Here is a 26,972-nt window from a genome sequence, read left to right on the forward strand (position 1 = left end):
TTCTTTCGTATGAGGGGGGGGGGGGGGACGCTTATAATGGGACGTCCAATTTAGCTATCCACTCCACAGTGGTTAGCTAAATTGGCAACAGATCGTCGTGGGCAGGTTGACGAGATGATGGCTGTCTAACATGCGGTCGTTCTCTGAGAACCTGGCAGCTGATGTCATCAAGAAGGCCTCTCCGGTATGGAAAGAATGGTAACCCAAACAAGCGACGATCACCTGCGTTTTGTTGATGAAGCCTAAAGCTGCCCTCGCCGGCTCGAGTTTCTAAGCACACACAGCGCCGTAGATATAGCAAAAATAAAGGGGAAATGCTCGCATCTTTAAATAAAGTTTGGATCGAAACAGTAAATCTTCTTGGTTCTTTCGGTAAAGTCACGAAGAAGGGAAATAATAAAATAATAAAAATAAAACAATAAAATTCTCACGACGTTTCGGCCACAACACAAGCAGCCGTCCTCAGGTGAAGAAACAGAGCTGTCGGAAAGACAGCGCTGCCGTGAGAATTTTTTTTACTCTGTTTTATTTTTATATTTTATTATTTCCCTTCTACGTGACTTTACCGAAAGAACCAAGAAGATGAATCCCTGCAGTCACTTTAAATCGAAACGAAACAATAGTTTTTTTGCCTAGCTTTCTTCAAAGCATTTTACATCGCTCAGCAGTAAACTGACATATGTATAACAGTGTTTGGTTTTGTTGAGATCAAGCAAAAGACACCATGGAAGGTTCAAGCATGGAAACACCAAGCATGGCAACTCAGACTTGCCAAATCGACCAAGGTATTTTCTTTCGTGAATGTTGCAGACAGCTTAAAAATAATATTAAAATGAGATAGAATGAGGCTATCAACGCTGCGCAAAGGATGACCAAAGAATGCTCTTTAATACCTTCATGATTCGGTAAATGATTCTCCAAGCATGAGGTGTGTAGTTTAAAAGGACAAATCTGGCCAGGTAAAAGTCATTGTGGTCACCCTGGAAAATTAAGAATGCTATAAATTGTTTAATTTCATAGAAATAAAACTAAAATCAAACATATGACTCAAGTACAATTATCCACTGACAAATTGATAGCAGACGTATTTAAAATATTTCAAACGTTAACTTATTTGCAGGGTGCCAATAGAGCTGATAAAAATGCATTTTGCCCACGGCGCTAAACGATCAATTAAATTACTCAAAATTGATGTGTTTACAATGATGATCTTCCCACAATGCATCATTGCTTCGTGACACTCTCAGCCCATCATCTCAACAGGGTCCATAAAACTAGTACCACTGTGCGGTGGAAGTCAAAGGTGGTTGTCCAATAGGAGAGACTCGCTCACCCTCGCTGTAGGAATGTGGATTTTACACCACCGGCTCTGCAAGGTTGTAAACCAGGAGACATGCACACAATGCTGAAAGCCTCAATGCTGATAAAAGCAACCACTCAAAGCACCTTGCCTTTGTGATAGAAAATGTTTGGTAGATCTGATAAGCGTATATTCCGCTTTGCGAGCAGTCTCAACTTCCTCGGTCGTACCGCTTCAACACCGCCACCACAACAGAAACCAAAGCGTGAGAAACCAGATGTCACGTCGCAAGTCACGTGTTGGCACCCACGACAATGTTGTACAAATATTTCATCATGGGGGGGGGGGGGGGGGGTTTCAGAAATTTTATTTGTTTGACATTTATTTTGTCACAAAAATAAATGTCTGGTTTTTTGTTCCCCCATCAAGGGAGTCCTGCAATGGAACATTTCTCGATGTGCATGCGAGAGGAAACCAGAGTATCTCGGAGCAAATCCGCACGCAGGCAACAGAAATAGAACATCTTCTTGGTTCTTTCGGTAAAGTCACGTAAAAGGGAAGTAATAAAATAATAAAAATAAAACATAATAAAATCATTCTCACGATGTTTCGGCCACAACGCAAGCAGCCGTCCTCAGGTGAAGAACAGGTCTGTCGGAAAAACATTCAGACGCTGTCTTTCCGACAGACCTGTTCTTCACCTGAGGACGGCTGCTTGCGTTGTGGCCGAAACGTCGTGAGAATGATTTTATTATGTTTTATTTTTATTATTTTATTACTTCCCTTCTACGTGACTTTACCGAAAGAACCAATAAGATGAATCCCTGCAGTCACGAAAGCTTTAAATCGAGAAATAGAACACGCAAATGCCACAGATCGTGCAGGCAGGCAGGCAACCGTCCGCGTGTACTACCGCCACCTACAGGCAGCTTTCCAGCCTGCGCATTGCCACCGTGATCCACACGCACGTGGATAATTCGACCGCCGACTCTTTATTGGTCAAGGTGACTGTCCGAAGTGACACCACCCCTCCACTAAAGTGCATACACCACACAGCCATTTACGTTAGAGAAAAAACAATGATACCTTTACATCTTCCAGGTGAGAACACGAAAATCCCAAGGCCTATCAAATTAAACAAATTTGAAATGCAACCCCGTACAGGCCTGCCGCCGTCTGTGTCCAGCTCTTGGACAACATATTTACCGACGCTAAACTTGGACAGAAGTACGTAACTCGTTATGCAAAACTATACATAGGTGTGTCGCCATGGAAAGTATGATTAAAAAAAAGTTTGTCAAAGTCATGCCTTGTAATGCCTACATCGTTTATACCACAGCCTCTTGCGTAATTTACATGTAATTTGTAAGTAAATTTGCATTGTCACTGCAGTTAATTTACCATTATAATTTACAACCTGCAGAGGAGCAGGAACCAAGACACGCGTTAATGCAGGTAGTACTAGACAGTGCCTCGACTCGGTTTATTTATTCACGTATTTACCTCAGATATATTGTATACCTACATATTTATGTACACATAATAGACCCTGGTCTAATCGCAGTCATCCCCTCGGCACACATTCTTAAAGACAAACGGTAGCCTGAGAAACCAGCAGGAGGGTGGGGGGGGTGTGACGTGCGGGATGTCGCGTTTCCCACGACTGCAAAACCCCGCAGTATTACACACGGCCATGCCAGGGCCAAGTTAAAACTAAACTAAACTATTAAACAACTTGTGTTATTCTACCAAGAAAGGCCCTCAGAGTGAAACGGCTCTTTTTTTCAGGAAGCGGCCCGGCCACAAATACGAGCAGTGGATTAACACGTCGGAAATCATAACAGCCAAATACCCTTTCAGTGAAACACCGGGAAAATAGCCCCCCCCCCACCTCCCCCAATGCCACGACCACACTGCGCCGCGTGCACCACCATGCTATGTAAACAACGGCAGCCGAGAGTTGCGAGCTGTCATGCCCCCCCCCCCTCCGTACAAAACGCTCGCCCCCCCTTCCCGCGTTACTCTCAAAGCTAGCGATAATTCCTGGGCCCCCCCCCCCCCCTGAAATGGAGATCCAAGTGAGCATTTTGTTGAAGACGCACCTCATCCACGCCGAGCCAACGTGGTAGGCGTGAAACTAGTTATCAGTACGTCGATTTGAAAGGCTATTCTTACGCTCCCTCGCGACGAACCCATCGGATTCTGCGCCTTCGGAATCGATCGTTTAAAGCCGGTGCAAATGACGTGCTACTTTGTAAATTTTCGCGAGCAGAATGTGACCGAACGAATAAGAACAAGACGGGCCAATGACCAAATCACCCGGAACGCGCTCGATCTTGCCACAACTAAAGATGTTAAGCAGACTTGAGCCTGGATACCGCTTGTATGGGTGACCACCGTGCGTGCCAGGTTAACGTAGGCAGCTCGAGGGCTATGCGATGGTGAGCAGAGGGCAGTGCAGCGACGTTCATTGTACTTCATAGCACTTCTACGCCCGCGTGTCTGCTCCCCCGCCTAAGGCCAAACTCGTACTGACCGGCACGGTGAAGCACGGTCAAGAAACCCACAACGAACCGTAGGGGCTGGTATATGTTACGTGTACAAAATGAGATCGTGCAAACTGTAATTCATCGAAATGCCGTGGTGGCGAGTTGGTACGTGGCTACCGTATTGGGGGGACCCAAATCATCGGGGCAGGTTTGCAAATCTGGCGATTGCAAGCCACGAGTATCTAAAACAAGACTCGCCGCTTGGAAGCAACAGCGCGATCGCGTCGTGCCCTGCAGAGAGATGGCACCCTCACCCTGTGGAGCGCGGCACAGGTCGGCCGACCGTTAATCGCACCAAACTTTGTACCCCCGTTCCGTTTACTCCCTAATTTTTTTATTCCCAGTCTCTCATGGGGAGGGGGGGGGGGGTTCAAATTGCACATTTTTACATACATATTTATCAAAACAACAAATCAAGAGAAATAAGACAACAGTATCCCCCCTACAGCATTGAGCGCAGCTCTTACACAGTTTGTGTCAACGAGGCAAAGTACGCCCCCCCCCCCCAGGCCACGGCTTTCCTCAACGCCTTCGCAATTCACCTTCAGCCACAACAGGAGTCACAATCGTCGTCGAGTTGAAGTCTTCCTGCGGTCACCATTGTTCGCTCCGCGGCACCCCACTTCCACATCAGCCATTGGGGGTGGGGTGGGGGGGAGTTCTCGGTTGCCCATTGCCGAGTTGTCGCCGATGGTTGAGCGGTCACGGTAACGCGCGGCCACCGACGGTGGATATTTTGGCAAAACGCCGGCTCCGCACGTGGTTGGGGCGGGAGGAGCAGGGTGGCGGGAGCGGGAGGCTGCGGTGGGGGACAGGAAGCATTCTCCTCTTGGGGGAGGGGGGGGGGAGCGGTGGTAGATATCACCTCTTCTGCTCCCAGATCTCAGTCAGATTGAGGTCCAGCTGCTCCAAGCCATTCAGCCCACGCAGATTCCCCACGTAGAACGCCAGGTCGGATGTCACCAGCCTGGCACGACGCACAATGCATTATAGCTCGTACGCATCGTCGTCATCATCATAATCATCATCGCACCTCCGCTTAGCACGGTTGGCTTACGTACGGCACAAAAGAAATTCAACATTCGTATCCACTGCATGACGAAGGCCTCCCCCCACCCCGAACCGTCAGCGTCTCTCACGGTTCTGTGATGTGACAATATCTGGTGCCCACTTTCATCGCTCAATCCCGACGGTGGTCTTACTCTGGGCCGCGTTTCCCTCCTTTGTCTGCCATTCCGTTGTTAGTCTCGGCCATCATCCCTCTCCAGCGACTCGTCCAGCCCAAGCCCACTTACTTTTCTAAACAGTCAATGTCGTGTCTCGAACGTACGCATATATCTACTCCACGTGTTTCTCTTTCTCTACTCTTGCTGTAATTCTATCGGAAAGAATGCTGTTCACAGAGATGCATATAAAACTTTTAAACTTTTAATTTTACCGGGCAAGGCCCACTGAGCCATATAGCACTTGTTCAGAGGCGACCTGGCCACAAATGACAGCTCAACAAAGTGGCTTAACACGTGGACATTTATAGCAGCCAAATACTCTAAACGCATGTGTCTAAATTTGGGAGCGACAAACTGGAGGACCAGGAGAAAAATCCACACGACCATGGTGAGAAAACGCAAACTCCAAATATACGGGCATAAGGGTCTGTATCGAAGCCCACGACCTCCTGTATACCAGGCGAGGTAGTTTACACCTCACGACAAAGGCGAGATGTTAACCATCAAGTAAGTTACCCTCTCATAACAAGACATTCTGAAATGCTACATATACCTGCACAGGCATCACAGGGTGGATTGAGCACAAGGGGAAACAGACCCGCTTAATACTTGGACCCTTCCCCATCCTACCCCTCCCCCTCGTGTCTCACTCAACCCTCTCCAACCACTCTCGGATTGAGCAATCAAAGCTTTCTGTCAAAGCCTCCATCCAGTCGTCCTTTGCTCAGTCGGTGGTCGCTCATTCTCCTCTGCTGCCCCCACAGTCTGGAACTCGCTTCCCCCGGCCATCCGTGCTGTCGACTCCCTAACCCTGTTCAAATCCAAGGTCAAGACTTTCCTTTTTGTCCCTCTGCCCATGAATTCCTGCCTCTCTACAAAATAAACATGCCCATAACAGTGAGTGTTGCAGTGTTGCCAATGTTGACAAGAGCTCAATCGATGCCAGCATTCCTGAACGGAGGATTGAAGTCAAGCTGAGCAGCCAGTGTATGCCAATGTTTCTCAGCAGGGCACCCAATGTGATACTGACCAGGTACTCTCTGTACATTTATCAACAACAACGCCTTCAAAGGCAAAAATATGTGATCGGTGACGGTGCAGGCAATGTCCCTTCTCGACAGCAAATTAGATTATCTAGCACACATGGTTATATAAGTGCTATGAAGATGGGGACATTGCCTGCAATGTTGCCTTTCCGTTTAAGGGCGGCGTTGTTGACGAGCGTTTGTCATTTGTGCTTTGTGCAGTGGCTGCCAACGGAGCTTCGCCATACAATCGTCGACTCATCGACTGTCGATTTCGATTCTGTGGTGGGGGGTGCGCACGCGCGAGAACCCACCCGTGCTGCGGTCCCCCGTCGCTCACGACGCCGAGACGGGACAGCTGCCCCTTGAGGTGCTGTTTGAAGCAGGCGTTGATCCGCAGGAAGAGCAACTGGTTGCGGCCGGGAACAGGACAGGGGCCGAGAGAAAACAGAAGGGGCGTTCAAACTGTACGGGAGCCGGACAGCCATGCGTGCGATAAATAATCAGCTCAGAGACAATACACAACACGCGCGGTGCTGATGTTTCTAAATCGAGATTGGAAACTCATTTCTTTTGAGCTGCTTTTTGTGTTTAGTTTGTTGCCCTCACCCCGCACCACCGAAGTTGCCTACGTACGGTGCAAAAGAGGTTCAATATACATACATGTTTCAAATGAACGATGGGACCTTTTTCCTCCCAAATTATATTCAAATTAGTGCCACCGGTGCCACGTCGAAGGATGCAAGGAAAGTTCCACTGGGAAAATCTTAACACGCACCACCTGCGGACACTTTTTTGGCGACCCGCGCGGAGACACCGACAGCAACGGCGGTGCCGACGACTCACCTGCACCTGCTCGTTTGGCAGCAGCTCACACACGGCCTCGTGCATCTTGGCCATCTGCTTGCTCACGTTGCGGAAGCACGCCGACGGCACGGGCGCCTTTACCTCGTACTGCGCGCGCACGCAAGCACGCACGCAAGCACGCACGCACGCACGCACGCAAGCAGGGAAAAAAACGACGGGGCGAAATCGGCGAAGAGTGAAGCGGCGTGCGATTCCCAAAGCTCGTCAAAAAAGCCACGCGGGCGCCGAGATAGCAAATAAATAATTCACTTATGCGGTACTCCTTCGCCAGGTGAATTATTGTGTTTCGAGCCGAGGGTGCTTAACGTTTAATCCGCTACTCTGGGCAGAGCGGAAACCATTCATTGTACGAGCGCGAGTTGCGTGGCTAAACTGGTGGCTACGTCAGCACTCTGCAATGGATCCTTTCACATGTTTGGTCGAACAATAACAGTGCCCAGGTTCATCATAAAGAAAAGAAAAACACATTTTTTAAAAGTGGAACGGCCAACAAACTGAAGAGACGATCATTAACTATTGAAAGGTAATTTTTAATAACATTGGACAAGGTGGCTCAGCTGATTGAAGACTGGAAAATGTGGCAACACTGTCATTCGATGTACTCCGCAGCATGGGAAGGACTGAAGGTCAGTCTGTGAAGGCAACCGAGTTGATAATATCTACTTGGACATGGATTTTCATTTTTTTTTTAAACGGACCACGCTGGAATTCAGCGCACTTTCATCTGCTGCTCAATAGAACCTGCAATGTATTGGCATCCACGTGGCGCTGTTAACACATTGGCTTATTCGAGGTGCAGTTGAAAAACGACTCTTTGGACAAAGAAGAAAAGAAAATTGATAACCTGAGATCGACGGATGCGTGGCTGTGAATTAAAACAAAACTCACTCTGAATAGCAGCTTCTCGCACATGCTGTCCATTATCGCGACCAATTTGGCGGAAATCTCCCCTATGTGGTCGCTGTAATCCTGAGGCAAAAACAATGGGACATGGGAATAAAGAGTGCGTAGTCAGTGGTGTGTGTGGCATTGTGCTTGCATCAAGCACACAAGTCGTCCTCAAGGACTGCAAGAACCCAAATAACAAATCGATAGTACCTTGGTCTCCTGGGCTGTCGCAACAAGAGTTTGAAGGTTTGTAAATGAGACCAAAAAAAAGTTCAAATTAATCTGAGCAAGGAGGCAACGAAGTAGTATCATTCAGGTTCTGAAGAACAAAGTAACCCTATATGAAGCACCTCCCGATTGGCACGGTTGGTTACGTACGGAGCGAAAGAAGTTCAACATACATCAACTGCCAAGTTGTCAAACGGTAATTTATGGACAGCGGACATCTCGCTGGACGTAGTGTCGTCACGCGAAAGGCGACAACGCAATGACCGCAATGTTTGCGCGTGCTGTCAAATTTCCGGCGACGCACGCAACCTATTGAAGGAAGATGTGCATACTCTTAGGTTTTTTTGGTAAAGTCACGTAGGTAAAAATAAATAATAAAAATATAATAGGAATAATAATAGAAATAAAATTATAAATCACGACGTTTCGGAGGCAACACAAGTCTCCGTCATCAGGTGGGACCGTCACAGCTAGATTTACTGTATGTGACTTTACCGAAAAAAACCTAAGAGTATGAATCCTTGCAGTCACGAAAGCTTCAAATCTAGAAGATGTGCATGTCGTGACTCAGGTCTCATTGCTCAAAACATTGCCCCTCCACCCCCCACCGCCCCCCCGCCCCCTCACTTACCTTGGTCATGTGGTCAAAGTGTCGCAGCATGTTGTACTGCTTGGGCTGGAGGCGGGCCTCGAAGTGTGCGCGGATGAGCGGGATGTACTGCAGGATGAGCTGCAGGCAGCGCGATGCCAGCGCTGGACACACGGCAAGAGAAGACGCAGCAGGCGTTGAGCAGCACAGCAGCTAGTGATGGGCGATCCCGAGACGAATCGTAATTTTTTTTTACTGCAACAAAACTCTCGCGCGGCACAACGCGCCGGTGACCATAAGGAGGGGAGAACGGAAAATCCGCGAAAATTCTAATTTGGCACGACGGGGACTATAGGTGGGGGAGAGGGCACTGGGTCTACTGCATCAACCAAGTCGGGACCCCATGTAGAGGAGGGGGGGGGTGGAAATCTATATGGGGGGGAAGAGGGGGAGGGAGAAATAACCAACATGCCAAGGGAATGTTTAACACGTAGGCTTTCGCAAGCAAATGTTTTGTGTTCTGGGCTTATTCTCCAACACATAAGTGGTGTGCCGAATCAGTGATGAATTGGCACATTTTGTTTATGTGACAACCCTTACTAAGATAATTGTTTTTTACCCTTTTATCTGGCAACAAAACTGACACCTTTTTTTTACAAGGAGTCATGTTTGCAGAGACCTGAAAGCTGTCTCGGGTGTGGACCAATCAACTTCAAGGACCGTGCATACATTATCAGAGTTATGTTTTTTGTTTGCATTATGACTGCAGGTATTGTGGTCTATGCAAAAAAAGGTATCAGTTTTGTTGCCAGAAAAAAAGGGTAAAAAAACAATTATCATATTTTTTCTTCTGGCAAATGAGGTTCCAATGGTGTAAACCCTTACTAATTTGGCTGTGTCGGGTGGCGGGGGGTTTAACGACACATTTATATTACGTAGAAGGGAAACTTATAATTTTATTATTTTATTGAATACGAATCCCTGCAGTCACGAACGCTTTAAATCAACATTTATATTTACGCGATATAACCCGAAAAACCTCAATTATCGATACTAAGGGAAGACCAAGGATAGGGGGAGAGGGGAAGGAAGAAAAGGGAGAAGAGGGGGGGGATAGGAATCGTACTTGAACTTTCATCCATGGGCAATCTTACAGGAATCGCTATTACTGCGGTGCCCATGTTAGCCTACATTTGCTCGAATGTGATTCCAGCAAGGTTAGCCTGCCATCTAAGGGCCATCTTTGGAATCGCTGCTACATTCCCATTCATATATGCATGGTGGTCCAGAAAATGCAATGAAAATGTGAGATTCTATGAAATTCTGGATCTCCGTTCAAATGAATGTCATTCCATTCACGACTCCATGGATCCGTGAACAGGTGGGCACACACTTTAGCAGTCCCACATACAATATACTACAAAATTGCACAATAATAAGTATCCAACAACCCTTTTACGAACATGAATCCATCCTGAGGATTTCATAGCAATTGCGTGATATGAATCACGGTAATCGTCCAGTATTACTTTCAGCATTTACTCACATTCAGTGCCGTACAGAGTACAACTCAGAGCCGCGAACTGGGAAATCTCACCGAGGTTTTTGGTGGTGATGGTCTTCAAGCCGACCACCTGCAAGGCCCCAGCGCCCAGCACGAGCTGACAAGCTGCGAGAGTTGAAGTGCTTCATATGCCGACAATGGGAATAAGCAAATAGACATTGGTCATCAGGGCTTTCAGAACACACAGAGACGTCATGCCTACACCACGATGTTCCTTTTTGAGTTATCTGTCCCGAGTTGCCCTAAGGCAGATCCCCCGACTCAAGCACCCCTCCATCCCATTCCCACAGCATCCATCCCTTTTACATCTCACAACTCCCACTGCGTATCAGAGTATTTAGGCCGTAACAAGGCGAGGATACCAGAGATGGCTTCCGGTTGTCTTTTGCAACAGAGTTTATTTGACGACACCCATCAGTAGTTCTAGATTTGAAGCTTTCGTGACTGCAAGTATTCATACTCATTGATTTTTTTTGGTAAAGTCGCATAGGCAAAACAATTAAATAACTGTGTTATTATAATAACAGTTATTTTGCTGTGCCTTTTTACACCTGATGAGGGAGGCTTGTGTTGCCTCCGAAACGTCGTGATTTAATTTAGTTGTTTTCATTATTTTATTTTATTAATTATTTATCTACGTGACTTTACCGAAAAAAACAAACAATATGAACCCATCAGGAGTGTTTGCCAATGGCGATGATGATGATTACTATGGCTAGAAACTAACGTCAAATATTAGATGAATTTGCATTGTCCTGGGCTCTCACACCCGATTCAATGAAATAAACGAGTGACTAAACTAATGCGATGAAATTCCCAGATGCTGCGCGGCAGCGGGTGACGAAAAAAAGAGCAAAAATTACAACAGAGCATCGTCAACAGTGCCCGACGCGACTGCCTCACACACCTTCAGGAGGTCTGTGAGCCTGGGCAGCATGTCCGTGGTGACGGACGGGATATCCTCCACACACTGGCAGTACTCCAGCACCATGCGGATCAACAGCAGCACGGTGCTGCATCCACACAATCGCAACACACGCGCGAACGCGTTATGCGTGCATGCGCACACAAAGACAATACCCTGCGCAAACACCACAATCCAGGGGCATTGGGCCTTAGTGACGGATTGCATAAAGACTTATGGTGTAGTGACATGGGCCAGCGTTAGCACGTTCGCAGCTCGTTTGGGATGTTCGCAGTTTGAGTCCGGCAGGCGACCCTGGTTATTACTGGAGTGCATTAACTGTGAAATATACGCACTGTCTGTTTCGCATAGAACGTCAAAGTTCTCCTGAATTCATCTGACATGAGCCGGCCTTTTATTGCTGGCATCAGGATCCAAATGTTCCACATTTGAAAAATAACCTGCACAGTAGTCAATTGTGATTACACACTGCAGCATCACCCCTACTGTTAAACAACCGCAGACTACGTCTGTGCCAAACGTATTGCCTTAGTGATGGCCTTGCGCTATAAGAACGGCATGAATAGCAAATGTACAAAATAATTCGTTAATTATTAATACGATAGTGGTTACTGACGACATGGCAATAATAAAAACGCTCGATAGTATAACACCCGCAGCAGCAGAAGGGCATGCAAGCGTCGAGAGTGGACTACTATTATTATTTGTTAAACTACAGAATCCGGCCACGCAGATCAGAGTGTGTGGGGAACACTCACCTAACCACCGTGTACTTCTGCCCGTCCACAAAGAGGTAGTCAGCCAGCTTCTTGTTTTGTGATGCTGTCACGCGCGAAAAAAAATTGTTCCATGTAAATTATACGCTGATGCTGCGTTGGCAGTGGTACACAAACACAACAACAACAAAATCACCAGCCGTCAATAACACGTCTGCCTTAAAATGAATATGTATTTTCTTAGTCTGGAATACCCAGGTGACCAGTGAAGGCCGTATAGGTTTTGGGCCGTGTCAAAGACCGGCCTTGGGTACCTGCGGGCTTTCTCTCCGACAACGCGATCACTCCTCCGGCCATCGAGTCGACGAGCTGCTGAAACTCCGCGGGGACTTCCGCCTGCTTCCATCGCTCGTTATCGAGCAGCAAGCTGCTCCGCGCGACAATGGCAGGCGGATTAAAATCACTCACAGATGGACATCGACGCACCACCTAGAAATATTTATTTTACAAACAAAACTTTTTTGTTGTTGATGGGCATGATAGTTCATGCCCGAGGCGTGGTTGGTGGGTGAGACATTTGACATCTTTGAGGCTCCAAAAAAATTGTTTGGAGAGTAGATAGATGCTGTAGGATATGACGGTGCTGGTAGCGGCACGTGATGATCAAGGCGATGATGGCAATGTCGCTGGTACTCGAGTTGCTGGTACCGGTGATATCGTTCCTGGTGGTGCTGGTCAAGGCAATGGTCGTCGTCGTGGTGGTGGTAGTGGTGGCGACGGTGAACCAGCCACGCTCATCGGTGTGCGCGCACCTCAATTTTGTTCTCCGCTCCTCGTGGAAGCGCTGCACGAAGCGGCTCGCCTGGCTCTGCAAGCGCCCCCCGCAGTGAGGTGCTCTTGCGGCCCGAGATCTCCTCCGATACGGCCACGAACCCCTCCACGGCCTGCGAGAGGGCCACGAACTCCGCGGGGCTCAGCCTCTCGAGCGATCCGTCCTGCTGACAACCACCACAAACCACCGCATTAAAATTGAGGAAGAACAATGGAAGCGCAAGGCGTGGATTTTCCAACGCGCTATTTTCCGTCAAAAGGATTTTATTAGCGACGGTGCACGGTTTAAACGCAGGACAATAAAATGACGTCGCGTGAAATGGTGTCGTGGAGGGGTGAGGTGCACGCGATCTGCCGATTGACTAACCATGGTGTAGCTATCTCTACTGCTGGGCGGACAGGGGGGGGGGTGGAATTTAACGAGACCCCATTCCTTCAACTGCTGCTCCAGGAGATTGAATTGAACCAGCGGCCCCTGATTCTGCAAGTCCGCTGTGCTAACCGTTACACTGCGGCAGCTCCCTTCGATGCTCGGTTCGGGCTGGATGCGGCAGTCGCGTTTCCAAATGTGATTTGTGACTTTGATCACTACCCGTGTATCGATAGTTCAATGTTAATGTGACATTTTATTGAGGGACTACTGCTGTGTGGTGTTATCTTGGTGTGGTCTGTTCTGTTGTTTTTGCTTGCCTGGCCCAAGCTTGATAATTGGGACTTAAATAAAACACGGATTTATTTTTTGTTATTTGCTTATCATTGTCTCTATTTTGAACTATCGTTTTTTTTATTGTTTGTTGTAGTAACTTGCCGACCCACCCATTCTGGACATCTGTGAAAAAGAGCTTCATAGCTCATCGGATTCCTCCCTCCAGTCTAAATAAAGAATCTGAAAATCGTAAATATACATTGTTACGAGACGTTTCTATATGTGCAGGAAAAAAACCGGCTGAACGCGTTTTTTTCGCCATTTATTCTTGCAAAAATGAAGCTCCACTTACGCGTGCCCTGGCCATGATGAACTTGACGCAGCGGTCGTGGCAGCAGTCCGAGGTGCTGTGCAGCAGCTCCTGGACGCTGCTGGACACTCGCTCCAACTCCAGCACGCTGAGTCGCAGCTCCTCCCCCAAACTGGGCGCAAATGCACGAGAGGCGAGCGCCACGCACGCACACACGCACACCGTAAAAACACATTGCCACGCGCGTCTTCAATTGACACGTCGTACAGCCCGTGTGTCAACACTGCCAGTTGAGGCCAACTCCAGGGAGAACAGACTTGGCGGTATAAAGGGAAGCCAAGACCTCGCTTAAAGCGTGATGTTCACACTGCAATGCGTTTATTCGCTATAACGCGGTTCTTCCACTCGGGAACACTTTTCGTACGAGGTGGAGCGTGCACCGTGATAACACGGAACGCGTTCCTCTCTCTTTTTCTTGGTCTTTACATCCAAGCGCGCGTCTCTCCGTGATTGTCTGGACAATCTTTTAGCTCGAGTTGCGTTTTCTTTGTCAGTTTCCACTGTTTTCCGATTCATGCAATAGCCGGCAATATGCAGCGAAGGGAAACAGTGGTCGTATAATTTTTTTAACAGAGGCATTCGAACACAGGCAGAGGTTAAAAGGAAATGGAGCTACAAATTTTGGGGCAGCAGAGAATATTGAGCGACCACCCACACTGAGCTCTCATACTATTTAGATGCACGCGTTAGGTGATGGGTTGAATAAAATGCACACGTTAAGTCTTAAAAAAAAAAAAAGCGTAAAACTCATACAGATGGTAGAAAACATACGGCACGGAGCCAGAGACACTCGCAAGCAGAGAGCCGGACAATCACAACATTGGCACAAGCGCATTACGGGCGGTCGCGAAGCATGCAGCTGCGTCCGAAACTCACAGCTGCAGCTGAAGGCCCTCGTGAGCCTTCGAGGAAGCCAAGGCCTTGTCACAGCTGGCCGAGGAGTCCGTCGTCTGCTCGGTGTCGGACGCAGAGCCACTCGACGGCGTGTCACCTCCGCCAGCAGCGTCCTGACGCACGATCGAGACAAAGCCCGTTTGGCATTGAGAGCACTCACTCTTATTATTATTGTGGTCCTCCCTTGCATGCGAGAGGGGCAAGCAGTGAAGCTGGCAGCAGACCTCGCGGCCTTTACCACCCCCACTGCTGCAGATGACATGCAACGTTAGACACTCGTTTTAGGCCGAGCGGAGTCGGCAGTGGGGTGGGGGGAGCCAAGGCCAGGAGGGAGTAGGGAGACAATATTTAGGGATTTTTATTTTATTTTAACATGTCCGAACCTCCTGCTGGCCAACATTGGGGAGCTCGCCGCCCGGCCTGCATTCCAGCACGGGGAGGTCCGAGCGTTCGGCGGCGTTGTGGCTGCGCTGCGATGGACCGCGGGGAGGAGGCCGCGTCCTCTCCTCCAGCTCGCGGGCCCTCTCGTAAGCGCGCTCCAGCGCCATGTGCACCACGTCCCGCATCACGCCCAGCGTTGCCTGCGGGCACGACAGCACGCGCCCCGCGCGCCAAAACGAACATTGCATTTCCATCGAGACGGCACCGTTCGCGTAATCAATCAGAATCGGAATGTTTATTTATACTGGAGGAATCTGGATGAGCTATAAAGGTCTTTTTCGTAGATGTCCAGTACGGGTCGGGTCAGAACGTTACAACACACAATACGAAAACACGATAGGAGTGTAAAGTATAGGAAAAATAAGCAAATCACTTTAAAAAATATACAAATAAAACTAAACAATGTTTATCTTACCAGGTAAAGCCCAATGAGCTATTATCTTATTTTTCAGAAGCAACCTCGCCACAAAGCATAGCTCAATAAAGTGGATGATCACGTGAGATTGATCGTAGCAAAATAATCTAAATGCCTGTTTCTAAATGTGGAGGGAAAACCCATGGGACCCACAGAAAAAAATCCACATGAATACGGGTGAAAGGGACACGCAAAATACAAATATAGAGGCTTCAGGGTCGGGATATAACCAGGCAAGGAAGATAACATCACACCACCATGGTTGCCTTGAAATAAATAAATAATATTGGTTCTAATCGCTTGAGTACATTCTTCCAGTCAGTTCTCATATAAGTAACACATTCTTACATTACACCGATTGGGGGCGACACAGAGTAACTTCTGATACAAACACACTTCTTACATAAGGACAGCTGGTCTTACTCCCAAGAGGTTGGGATTACATAAAGCGCCTAACACATTCCTTCGGAGGGAGCTGGTAGGAACGTTGGGTTGCTCGGTCAATGGCCAGGGTCAATGGCAGCATGGTGTATTCCGCAAATATGCCCGACTGTGAGGGCGGGCACAAGCCGGCGTGAGTAGTTTAAACGCTGAGTTTATAAGGGCACCACAGGGTGACCAGTCCCTCCCCACCCAGCCCCACACCTCCCATGCCCCACCCAGCCCCACCCTCCTCACCCAACCCCTCCCCACCCAGCCAGCCCCTCCCTGCACGACGGACGGACACAATAATCCCCTGTGGGCTGGTGTAACCAGGAGGTTCCTACCAGTATAATCATGTCGCAAGACATACCTTCACCCGACGTAGAAATACGAGAAGGTTCGAGAAGACCTTCTGGAGGAGTTCGAGCCAGAGAGGAAAGATCATCAACCGTATTTGATCTGCCAGCCTAAAGACAAACAACAATGGGATGAACAGGCGACAGGATTAACATTAAAACATCAATTTGAAGCTTTCGTGACTGCAGGGATTCATATTCTTGGTTCTTTCGGTAAAGTCACGTAGAAGGGAAATAATAAAATAATAAAAATAAAACAATTAAATTCTCACGACGTTTCGATTGCAACTTTTTCAAATTTTCTTGCTGTGGTTTTCACACCTGATGATTGCTTGTGTTGCAATCGAAACGTCGTGAGAATGTAATTGTTATATTTTTATTATTTTATTATTTCCCTTCTACGTGACTTTACCGAAAGAACCAAGAATATTAAAACATCAATCACGACTGCGTTTAATAAATGCATTGAGTTCCTAATGTAAGTACCAAGAAGGCGCAGATGAAATGTCCTTACTTTGTCACGATTTCAGTGTCAATTTCATCAACTTGAGAAATTGCTTCCATCACAGTCTGTGCAGAACAAGAAAGATCGTTATTTTCAATTTGACCTTGTACATACCTTTTTTCTCAAACTAATCATGCCTTCACGCTGCTCATGTGAAGCAGCTGGTTCGGCAGCCAGACAGAGAGCTGTCGCCACCATGTGGAAAAGTAGTGGAATGTAACCGCATGTTCGAGCAAAATTAACTTCCATATATCCTTATTACAAGCGCTGCTTATTTCAACAAGATATTGCCTCTCCTTTGAAATGTAGACGACAACAATACTTATGTTACTCCACCTAATATGCGCATTAAATATATCCATTTTCCAAACTAAGCAGAGGCGTTTGGTAAATGTTATAAACACAGCGCCGATCAGGATGTAATACCGCATCGTTTCATTGACTAAAATGGCTTATGACGCTTACAATATACGCATCGAATGTTGTGCAAGAATCGATTATTTATAATTATGCCCACGATATTCAGTTGATTATCTGTTACGCGATGTTACTGTAATGGACAAAACTGTGAACATCCTCAACAAAAACACGCAAATTAGTTTTTAAACAATTACGGTCAAAAACTAGACAAAATACAAGCACCACATGGATTGTAAACAGTAGGGAAAAAACACAAATCATATGAAAGCATTACCACACTGCTGACAGTAGCCTCAACAATGCCTTGGGAAAGCCCCTGAATCGTGACAGTTCATTGAATAGCTGGGGTGCATCACAGCGTGCCGACGATAGCGTGACGCCACGCCACGTGGCAACGATAGCATGTGACGCCACGCCACGTGGCAACGATAGCATGTGACGCCACGCCACGAACCTGCTTGACGATGTTCCTCACGGCCATGACGATGCGGTCATTGTACATGTCCAGGAAGTCCAACCTCCGCTGACGCAGCAACCCAAACACGAGGGACACCAGCCGCTCCTGTACACAAGACCACACGCCGTGCATTCTGGGACACGCACGAGAGAAAGAGAGCGAGCGAGCGCACGTGCCTCGAGCAGGCAGCGCGTTCGCCGCTCGTGTCAGAGGTTTTGCGGTTAAGACCTGGGGCAGTCAGCCCTTGTTCAATACTGGAGGCGTATTAAATCGCAAAATTGCAGTGCCGACTTCTTTTACGGTGGACTTCAAAGGTCCCGTAGCACGATTCGAAAAAGGGGTAGGCCGGTGTATGTGCTGGCGTTATGGTACAAAAGTTGGCAATTTGGAATAATTCCGTGCACATTTTATAGTTTTTTACCGTAATTATTTAAAAAATGTTTTGCGTGTTTTTGTTTAGGATATTCACAGTTTTGTCCATTACAGTAACCTGTTAAAATAGCATTCCATGCAAGTTTAAAACATAACTACAGTGCTTGTATACGAATGTTTAGTTTCTATATTCCATTTGAAAATATGAACTGCAATGCCAGTGAACAAGCACAGATATAAATATCCAATGTTCTCTATCCCTCTGCTTTTAACGGCCACTGCCAAAAACTTGAGTTTTCCACTCGATTCATGCATATTGCCTCTGAAAATCAAAAATGTATGTTAAATTAGTCATGCAACGAATGCTCCTTGCAGGACATAGTACATGTCTCGCACCTGCGATGAGCACGGTTGGCTACATACATGCAAAAGATGTTCAACATACAAACATCATCATCATATTTCTCCATTCTGCTCACCACAATAAAATCATCGTCGTATTATCGTTCAATCATCATCGCCGTCGTCATTAATCCATGTATAATACTGCTGACATCATAAATGTAAATAATAAAATTCGACATCTATTCACCAGCCATCATCGTCATTTGCTGCACTGCTCACCACGGTATAAGTAACTAATATTTACTGCAATAATCAATCTAATCAATCATCATTTCCAAAAACATTGTCATGCCTTGGAACAGCTGGCAGTTTACTCCACAGAGGAACGCACACATTTTACAATAATACTTCACACCTATAATCCATCAAAATCAGCCAACGTTCAATTAGACACGCGTGCACTAGAATTAATTAATTACTGAAGTCGAGATAATTTCAATATAGAGTAATAATTTACAGCCCTCCACTGCTCAATCCCTACATCGTGTTAGTTCGTGGACGTGTATTGACCATACTTCACCAAGCTGGTCAGTGCGGGTTGTTGAAGTAGCTAGGACTATATCAGTAGCAAGGACCCTTGCCTACGTACGGTGCGAAAGAATTTCGATTTAAAGCTTTCGTGACTGCAGGGATTCATCTTCTTGGTTCTTTCGGTAAAGTCACGTAGAAGGGAAGTAATAGAATAATAAAAATAAAACATAATAAAACAATTCTCACGACGTTTCGGCCACAACGCAAGCAGCCGTCCTCAGGACGACGTTTCGGCCACAACGCAAGCAGCCGTCCTCAGGACGGCTGCTTGCGTTGTGGCCGAAACGTCGTGAGAATTGTTTTATTATGTTTTATTTTTATTATTTTATTACTTCCCTTCTACGTGACTTTACCGAAAGAACCAAGAAGATGGTGCGAAAGAAGTTAAACATACATACGTACATAAGTCTGCTCTCTAGGATTTTCACCGACACACACGGCTGTGTACTAACAGCAGCGAGAGTTCTAAAAGGTAAATTATCCGTGCGTCACGTCAAGATACTTCCCCTCCTCCGCGCCACGCACACCCCCCCCCCCCCCCCCATGGGAACATTAAGAGATCCATACTCTTAGTTCTTCCGGTAAAGTCACGTAGGTAAAAAATGAAATTAAAATTAATAAAAATATAACAATAAAATCACGACGTTACCGGAGGCAACACAAGTCTCCGTCATCAGGTGGGACCGTCACAGCCAGATTTGCTGAGGACGGAGACTTGTGTTGCCTCCGAAACGTCGTGATTTTATTGTTTTATTTTTATTAATTTTAATTTCATTTTTTACCTACGTGACTTTACCGAAAGAACTAAGAGTTTGAATCCTTGCAGTCACGAAAGCTTCTAATGTAGAAACATTAAGAGAGCGATGATCAATCACCGGGGCGAAAAGGGAAACCACACACACCTCCTCCAGCACGGCCTCCCCTTCCTGTAGGGTCCTGTTGAGGTCCACCTCGGCATACCTGCAGATCTCCTCCACCATCATCTTGTCGATGAGCTTTTCCAGCTCGCACAGCTGGGAGCCGAGGTGCCTGCGTACGCACGTCATTGGTCGCATTTGGCACTCGGGTCTGCATGGCCGATCGCGCGCAAAACATGTACACAAAGAGAGCGTAGCACACTGCAGAGAGAATAGCATTGGTGCAGGAAGGCCTTCATTCCGGAATGGCTCTGTGATAGCTGTGCGTGTGTGGACAATTCTTGAACAGAAAGGGTTGCAATGCTCACCTCTACTTGACACACTCATGACATGGCAATATTTGGATAAAATTTGGAGAACATTCATCATTGATTAAACAAATACCTTACCCGACCGTTGATTCCTTTTGCAAAATAATGAACTTTCTCAATTCAGATTCATGAAAAATAAATATTTTAGCATCGCAATGTGGTGCACGCAAAGTCCAAAGTGGCAGGTCAAGGGGCACGGCGGTGACGAAATGTTAACTCCCTCGCCGGGTATACACGAGGTTGTGGGTTCGATCCTGACACATGCTGTATATTTTCAATGTGCATGTCTCTCTCTCTCCCCGTGGGCGTGTGGATTTTTCTCTGGGTCCTCCGATTTTTCCCTCTACATTTAAAAACATGCGTTTAAGATTATATGGCTGCTATAACATTTTCGCATGATAAGCCACTGTATTGGGCTATCGTTTGTGGCCAGGTCTCTTCTGATAAAGGAGCGATATAGCTCAGTGTGCCTTACCTGGTGAAATAATAAATAGTTCATAGTTTATAATATAAAGTAGTATTTACAGAAGTTGAGACGTTTAAAAAGTTTACCACTCGAGTAGAAGCCCATTTCACCACAGGGACTCTTCTACTTACGAACATTCTACTTACGAACTTTCAGATATATGAACAAACTTGTCCGTATGTCCAGTTGCCTGTTCAGACCAAGAGTCATAAGTTCAACTGCCACGCAATAGATGGCAGTAGTGGCATCTACACCTGCAGAACATGAAGAACCAGTGGCATCTACATCCATAGGAAATTACTGTATACAACCTTTAAAGCCATTCCCCGTGTTTAGTGTACATGCCGTACAACATGTTTGGAATCGACAGGAGTAAAGTTAGACTTACGAGCAAAATGACTTAACGAACAGACCTCTGGGACCCAACTCGTCCGTAATGCAGTGTCCTCATACAGCAGTTACTGTATAAGGGACGCTGTATAAGGGACGCTGTCTGCGTGCGCACAGCGCGGGTCCGTCTCACCGGAAGCTGTGCACCCCCTGCAGCTCCTGCTGCAGCACCTCCTGCGTGGTGGCGATGAGGTCGAGGGCGCCGCTGTACTCGGCCGTTGACAGCAGCAGCTGCACGGTGGGCTGCGTCTGCTGCACGGCCGCCATCAGCTTCAGCTTGCCGTGCAGCAACGCGGCGTTGCGTCGCGCCGTCGCGAGGCGCAGCACCCGCAGCGAGCCGCTCGCCAGCACCGTGTCCACGCGGCCCACAAGGGAGCGCAGCGAGCGCACCTGTGAGCGCCGCTCGCCGCAGGTGCTCCTGCACGTCGCGCTGGGACTCCATTGCCTGGAAGAAGGCGTCGGAGCGAAGCGAGATCTGCCGCGCCAGGTTCACCTCCACCACGTCCAGGTAGTGGCTCAGCTGCGTTGGAGCAGGGCAGGGGGAGGAGGTGTGAGAGGAGAGCGGAAGTTACGGACAAATTAATTCCACGTTTCACAATTGGGTTTCTTTTGGCGAGGCCATAACCCGCTGCCGGGTGAGGACCTCTCCATGCCGAGCGAGTCGTGCGAGTTATTGTGCCGGACTTCACCATGCTCGTTAGTGCGGATTTGGTGAAGGCAGAGAACACAGACATTGCAGCAGAGTAAAATACAGTAGAACCCCTCTTAACGACGGTAAACTGGTTCCACAAAATCGGTTGCTAAATTATTTGGCCATTAAGCGAAGTATATGAAATGCATGTTAAAGGCTTATTTCGTTCCGATAGCATCGAAAGTTACCCTTTTACACCCAAAAAACGTACTTTATAATATTTTAACAATTAACAATGGATATAAATACATTAAGTTACTAACAACAATATAAACACATCGATTAACATGGTTAATGAATGCCCCGCGGCAGCCTATAATGGCTTGTCTATCCACGGCGGCTATCCATCCAGACACTATCAAAGTTAAAACTTGCTTATCTTCTAAGGTCTGACAAGACCGGGCAGATTCTGGGTGATTTGATCAAAGGCGAAAACTGTTTTAAATTCCAATCCTTAATGACGGACGATACTTTCACAGACACCTCGCATACTGCGATCGACCCGCAACTCTCTGTTGTAGCGCGAGAGATTAATTCGTGGCGGCGCGCACCTTCTCCTGCAGGAGGCGCGAAGAGAATCCGTCGGGCACCGCTGGGGCGTTCCTGGCGCCCACGCGCTTCTGCGCGCCGCCAAACTGTGACCAGGGCAGCACCGTGTTGAACGTGGCCGGATCCTCCAGGGCAAAGTCTGGCTTCAGAAACATCTGAAGGACGGGAACACCAATGTCCGCGTCGTTTAAGGATGCACCTTTGAACGCTGACCCCCCCCCCCCCCATATAAAACCAGTACAAGTGTTGTGTAGTAAGAAGGACGCTGAAGCCAGTCGTGTTGGGGCTGACGCCAAATTGTTTATTTAAGGGCTTGCGCCTAACTCGGGGGAAGAGGTTAACACAGAGTTATTAACTAATCTCCCCAGGGGAAGGGTACTGGGAGTTCCCTACACCCCACCAGGCTATCAGGCTCTTCCCACAGCACTGACCGAGGGTTCAGCCAACTCGGCCAGCCGGGTAAAGCAGCCCTTTCGCCTGGCTCTCAACCCTCTATCCCGGAGCCCCCTACTCCCTTAACACTCACTCTCCTCTGGCTCACGGCGAAGACCCCGTCTACATCACGGGTCTCCCCTCAAATACCCCGGGTGGCATGACGTCACTTTTCCTTGATGGCATTCCCCCCCGAGGCGAGTGTGATCTGACGTCAGCACTCCACTCCTCTACGCAAGTATAAATTGCCTTGGATCGCGGAGCCATGTCAAGATGCCTGAGTCGGCCGCGAGAGCCACTCATCGTCTGGTGGTGAGCTATGTGGTCTGCCTGCGATGTCTCGAACAGGGACACAAATTAAAGATAAAGGGGAAGAACTACCTGGCTTCTCTGTCTCGCAGGCACCTGGACCTCACATAACCGGGTTAGAGCGACACATGGGTGGTACGACCACCTCCTTCATAAGCGGAGAATTAAGGAGTCACATAAATGTGTCCGTGGTTAAGTGCAATCCATCACTCGCAGTAACATTGTGTCGCGCAGCATGGCTATTTATGAGCATATGGGTCTCTGTGCGAGTGAAGTGTAATCCATCACTGATAATTGCCCACCACACACTTTTGCAGAAGGTACAAATTAAATCTACCTCGCGACCCTAAATGCCATGGAATGGCTTTCCAAACTCAACAGTTAGTTATAAACTCAGTTCACTCATTTTCAAATGTCATAAGGTTTAAAGAATCATCTTGTATTGTGTGTTGTTGAGGTCTGTGTAACTTTAACAGACTCAAGGATAACAACTTGTATACATGAAGCATGCATATGTTTCACGTGTGTGTTATCTTCTAAAGCATCTTCGGTCTATTCATGCACATGTACAGCCCTTTGTCAACTTCATGCTAGATGAGAGCTTTCTATAGGCGCCTTCGTCTCAACTGTTGTACTTATACTCGCGTGTTCTCGATCATTTCTGTCTACTCCTTTACATAATAATATACATGTAATTTAAGAATATAATCTAAACCATGAAATCTGATGGATGTTGTGGCGTCGCATGACCTATAATACCAGCGGTGGCCAACTGGCGTCTTCCGAGCCGGATGCGGCTCTTTAATACACCGCATGTGGCTCGATCGAAGGGGCGTAACGTCGAATGCACCATCTCAGTCGTAGCAAAGAATAAGGAATGTCTCCCATGCCGTGCTGAAAACTGTCTACATATCTAGACACTTGGCTCTATGCAGAACTTCTCGGTACTTTTTGCCTCTTGGTCTGTTTCAGGTTGGCCACCCTTGACCTATACTATCAATGTGTAATGCGCTGTTGAGTTTATGGCAATTATTGTTTAACTTACTTTAGGCACTTGTTCCAGATCACTTTGCTGTTTGCCTGTTGAAGATACAATAAGAAAGGCTTAATGCTTCACTTGGGATTCTATGAAAAATGTCAACAACACTCGTTTCTATAAACTGTCAAGTTTACGTATGTAATTTTAAAAACCAATACAGCCACAACCAAAGAAAATGTTCCGAAAAATCTTGTTTCAGTTTCAGCAATAAAGTGGGGGGTTCAAAACTTGAGTAAATTATCAACTCAAGACAATACAAACTGGATGCGAGGGCTATTCTCCAACACAAAGGGTTGCACTGAACTGCTCGAAAACTCGAATGGAAGGACATTCAACCGAAAGCACAAAATAAATGTGTAATCGGCCTTCATGTGCCCACTCACCGTGCGTGCAACTGACAGCATCAAGGACCCGATCCACTTCGTCCTTCTGCGGACATGTAGCCTGGCACTTCTGGTGGACTGCGTAACACTGCGAGTGAACACACACACACGGTTAACCGCGCTGGCCCGTGACATTCAGGGCACAAGAAGCCACTTGTTAAATACAACTTCATTTAATCCGTTGTCATGCACAAGGCTGTGAATAGAAATAATACTTTTTGGAGACAAAATGCCAGCATAGAAAAGGTTACATCCTGAATTCCTGCACATGTCAAGCACTACCCAGGCTCCCTCCCGATTAAGATTCCGAGACATGATGAGATAGGGCGCATTTCTGGTGGTTCGGTCATAGACAAGAATTCAGATTCTCGCTGTTCGGTCTTCCCTGCAAATGTTCACACTGTACAAGTTATCTCCTGCAAAACATCAAACAATTTTTCAACCCTTCCATCTCCATCACAATGTGCCGTAAATTCAAGTCCCTTGTGGTTCTGTGCAGATGAACTAAAGAGGTTTGTTTGTTCGTATCCTATACACAAGCGGGAGATTAAAAATAAACCCCCTGGAGACATGAGAAGGCAATGCCTCTTGATTATTAAAGACCTGGGTGACATCGAGAACAAATGAAGAACACAATATTTGAAAAAAACATTTAAATATTCACAAAGGCAGGGTATATTTTCCAATTACATAATGCATAAGTGGTGACCCGTGGGCATCGCTTTGCCCACCTTGCTGGTGCTGCTCAGGTACTTCTCAAAGTCCTCGCGCGTCACCTCCGGCAGGTGGGGCGACGGCTGGACAGGCACCTCGGTGAACTCGAGGCCCCACGTCTTGGTGAAGAAGTCGGACTCGCGCTTGGCCCTCCGCGGGTCGTTGAGCGCCGCCGGTAGGTTCACCTTCGAGTGGTACACCGTCCACTTGTGCTGGTCCGTCACCACGCTCGGCCCGTCCCGGGCCTCCCGCAACCCATCTGGCGGCGTTGGCGGAACGAATTAAGCAATGAGCGGTGGAGGGGGGGAAGGAGGTGGTCGCCCCCGGTGGCTCAGAGGTCAGAGAGAGCAGAGTTGGCACAGCTGAGAATCTGCGTTCAAATCTAGGTTTCAGTCGCCCTCAATTGAATGTAAAACAGCCGATCACCGTCGAAGACTGCACACAGAGAAACATCGGGTTGAATTTGGTTCTCCACTACATTTGGCTCTGTGATAACTGCGTGTGGACAATTCTCTAACAGGAAGGGTTGCGATGCTCACTCTACGTGACAGTCTCATGAGATGGTAACATTTGGATAAAATATGGTGAACATAAATCATTGCTCAAACATATGCTTAACCGACTTCATAATTTTCGCTAAACTATGAAATTTCACAATTTAGGTTCACGATTGAGTTTGCAAATATATATTTTAGTTTTCCAATGTCGTGCATGCAAAGTCCATAGTGACAGGTATAATATGAAGTGGCATGTACAGAAGGTCATAAGTTTTACAAGTTTATGACTCGAGCATAGCCCATTGATCTATAAAACCTATTTTTTAAGGGCAACTCAGCCAGCAGACAGCAGCAGCAGAATAGACATACCAGGAACCAGTAGTGGGCTCCGCCAGCCTTCCCATAACTACAGCATCCTCAATTGCTTCAGCATTCACACGTGCGCCTAATATCACAGAACCTAGCGACTCGTGTATTCACGCGATGCTGTTACTTGTGCTGCCTCTATTGCTGGCGTGGGGATTACAAACGGATCGCTTCCGTGACGCGAGACACCGCCGTGAGCCACCTTGCACACGTGGCACCGAAGAGTCGTTGGGGCACACATCCGGAAGCGAGCGGCTCGGGTGGAGTGCCTTGGCGCGGGCCGCTGCTGCTGCGGTGACGACGCCGCCCTTGCCAAGCTCCTCGGCGGCCCTGCCGCGCGCCAACGCCGCCGACGCCGGTGTAGCTGTCGACGAGGGGGCCTTGCCTGCCGCTGGCCATGACTCGATCTCGCCCCCCGCCCGCCACCGCCGCTGCTCGGCCTGCGCCTGCAGAGCGGTTTGGAAACAAGAAACGAAACGTTGGCCGACACGGCAGGGCGGCGCGTGGAGTCGAATAGAATTCTGCCGCGTAGGTTATCGCGCGGTTGTGCTGTAGAGCTCTTAGACGCCGGTTTTCCTGAAGAAGCCTCCAGCCATGTGCAACGAAACGTCAGACATCACACCAAACAACACGAGGTGCAAACCCGAAAACATCGCAGAGCATGCCGGTCACGTGTTGCAATATTAACCAGTAGCAGCTGCTGCTGTGCCTTATTATTTAAACATGTACTGTGTATTGATATTGTGGAGTAATGTTTCAAGTCCGTACACAAAAGCCAAATGTCAAAGTGCTGTCCCTGTTCAATGTGAGGGTGAAGCAGTATTAATTCCTATTTACAACCCTCAGCCAGTGGTGGACGCTCTACATACAGTTGGTAGGTTTAATACGCTACGTCATGTATACATCAAAAGTATAATTTTTTTCTGTCTCATAAATATACTGAATACCCATGTCCATTGTATTGT

General features: G+C 47.5%; 1 protein-coding gene across 1 annotated transcript; it reads right to left on the reverse strand.

Moving 5' to 3' along the window:
* Positions 1 to 2,298: 2,298 nt before the first annotated feature.
* VPS54 (VPS54 subunit of GARP complex) lies at positions 2,299 to 26,406 on the reverse strand. Its single transcript, XM_061568330.1, is given in 27 exon segments — positions 2,299 to 4,816; positions 6,415 to 6,509; positions 6,947 to 7,054; positions 7,856 to 7,936; positions 8,715 to 8,836; positions 10,270 to 10,339; positions 10,341 to 10,358; positions 11,144 to 11,249; positions 11,920 to 11,983; positions 12,192 to 12,304; positions 12,690 to 12,751; positions 12,753 to 12,875; positions 13,707 to 13,836; positions 14,601 to 14,731; positions 15,002 to 15,199; positions 16,268 to 16,364; positions 16,768 to 16,823; positions 17,633 to 17,740; positions 19,846 to 19,972; positions 21,161 to 21,417; positions 21,419 to 21,547; positions 22,270 to 22,422; positions 24,054 to 24,088; positions 24,431 to 24,518; positions 25,162 to 25,403; positions 26,210 to 26,385; positions 26,387 to 26,406. Coding segments are annotated over 27 exon segments (3,015 nt in total). The 3' UTR covers positions 2,299 to 4,710.
* Positions 26,407 to 26,972: the final 566 nt, after the last annotated feature.

This window comes from Lethenteron reissneri, chromosome 41, assembly GCF_015708825.2.
Source record: "Lethenteron reissneri isolate LAM-NWPU_2019-01 chromosome 41, ASM1570882v1, whole genome shotgun sequence".
Classification (NCBI taxonomy): domain Eukaryota; kingdom Metazoa; phylum Chordata; class Hyperoartia; order Petromyzontiformes; family Petromyzontidae; genus Lethenteron; species Lethenteron reissneri.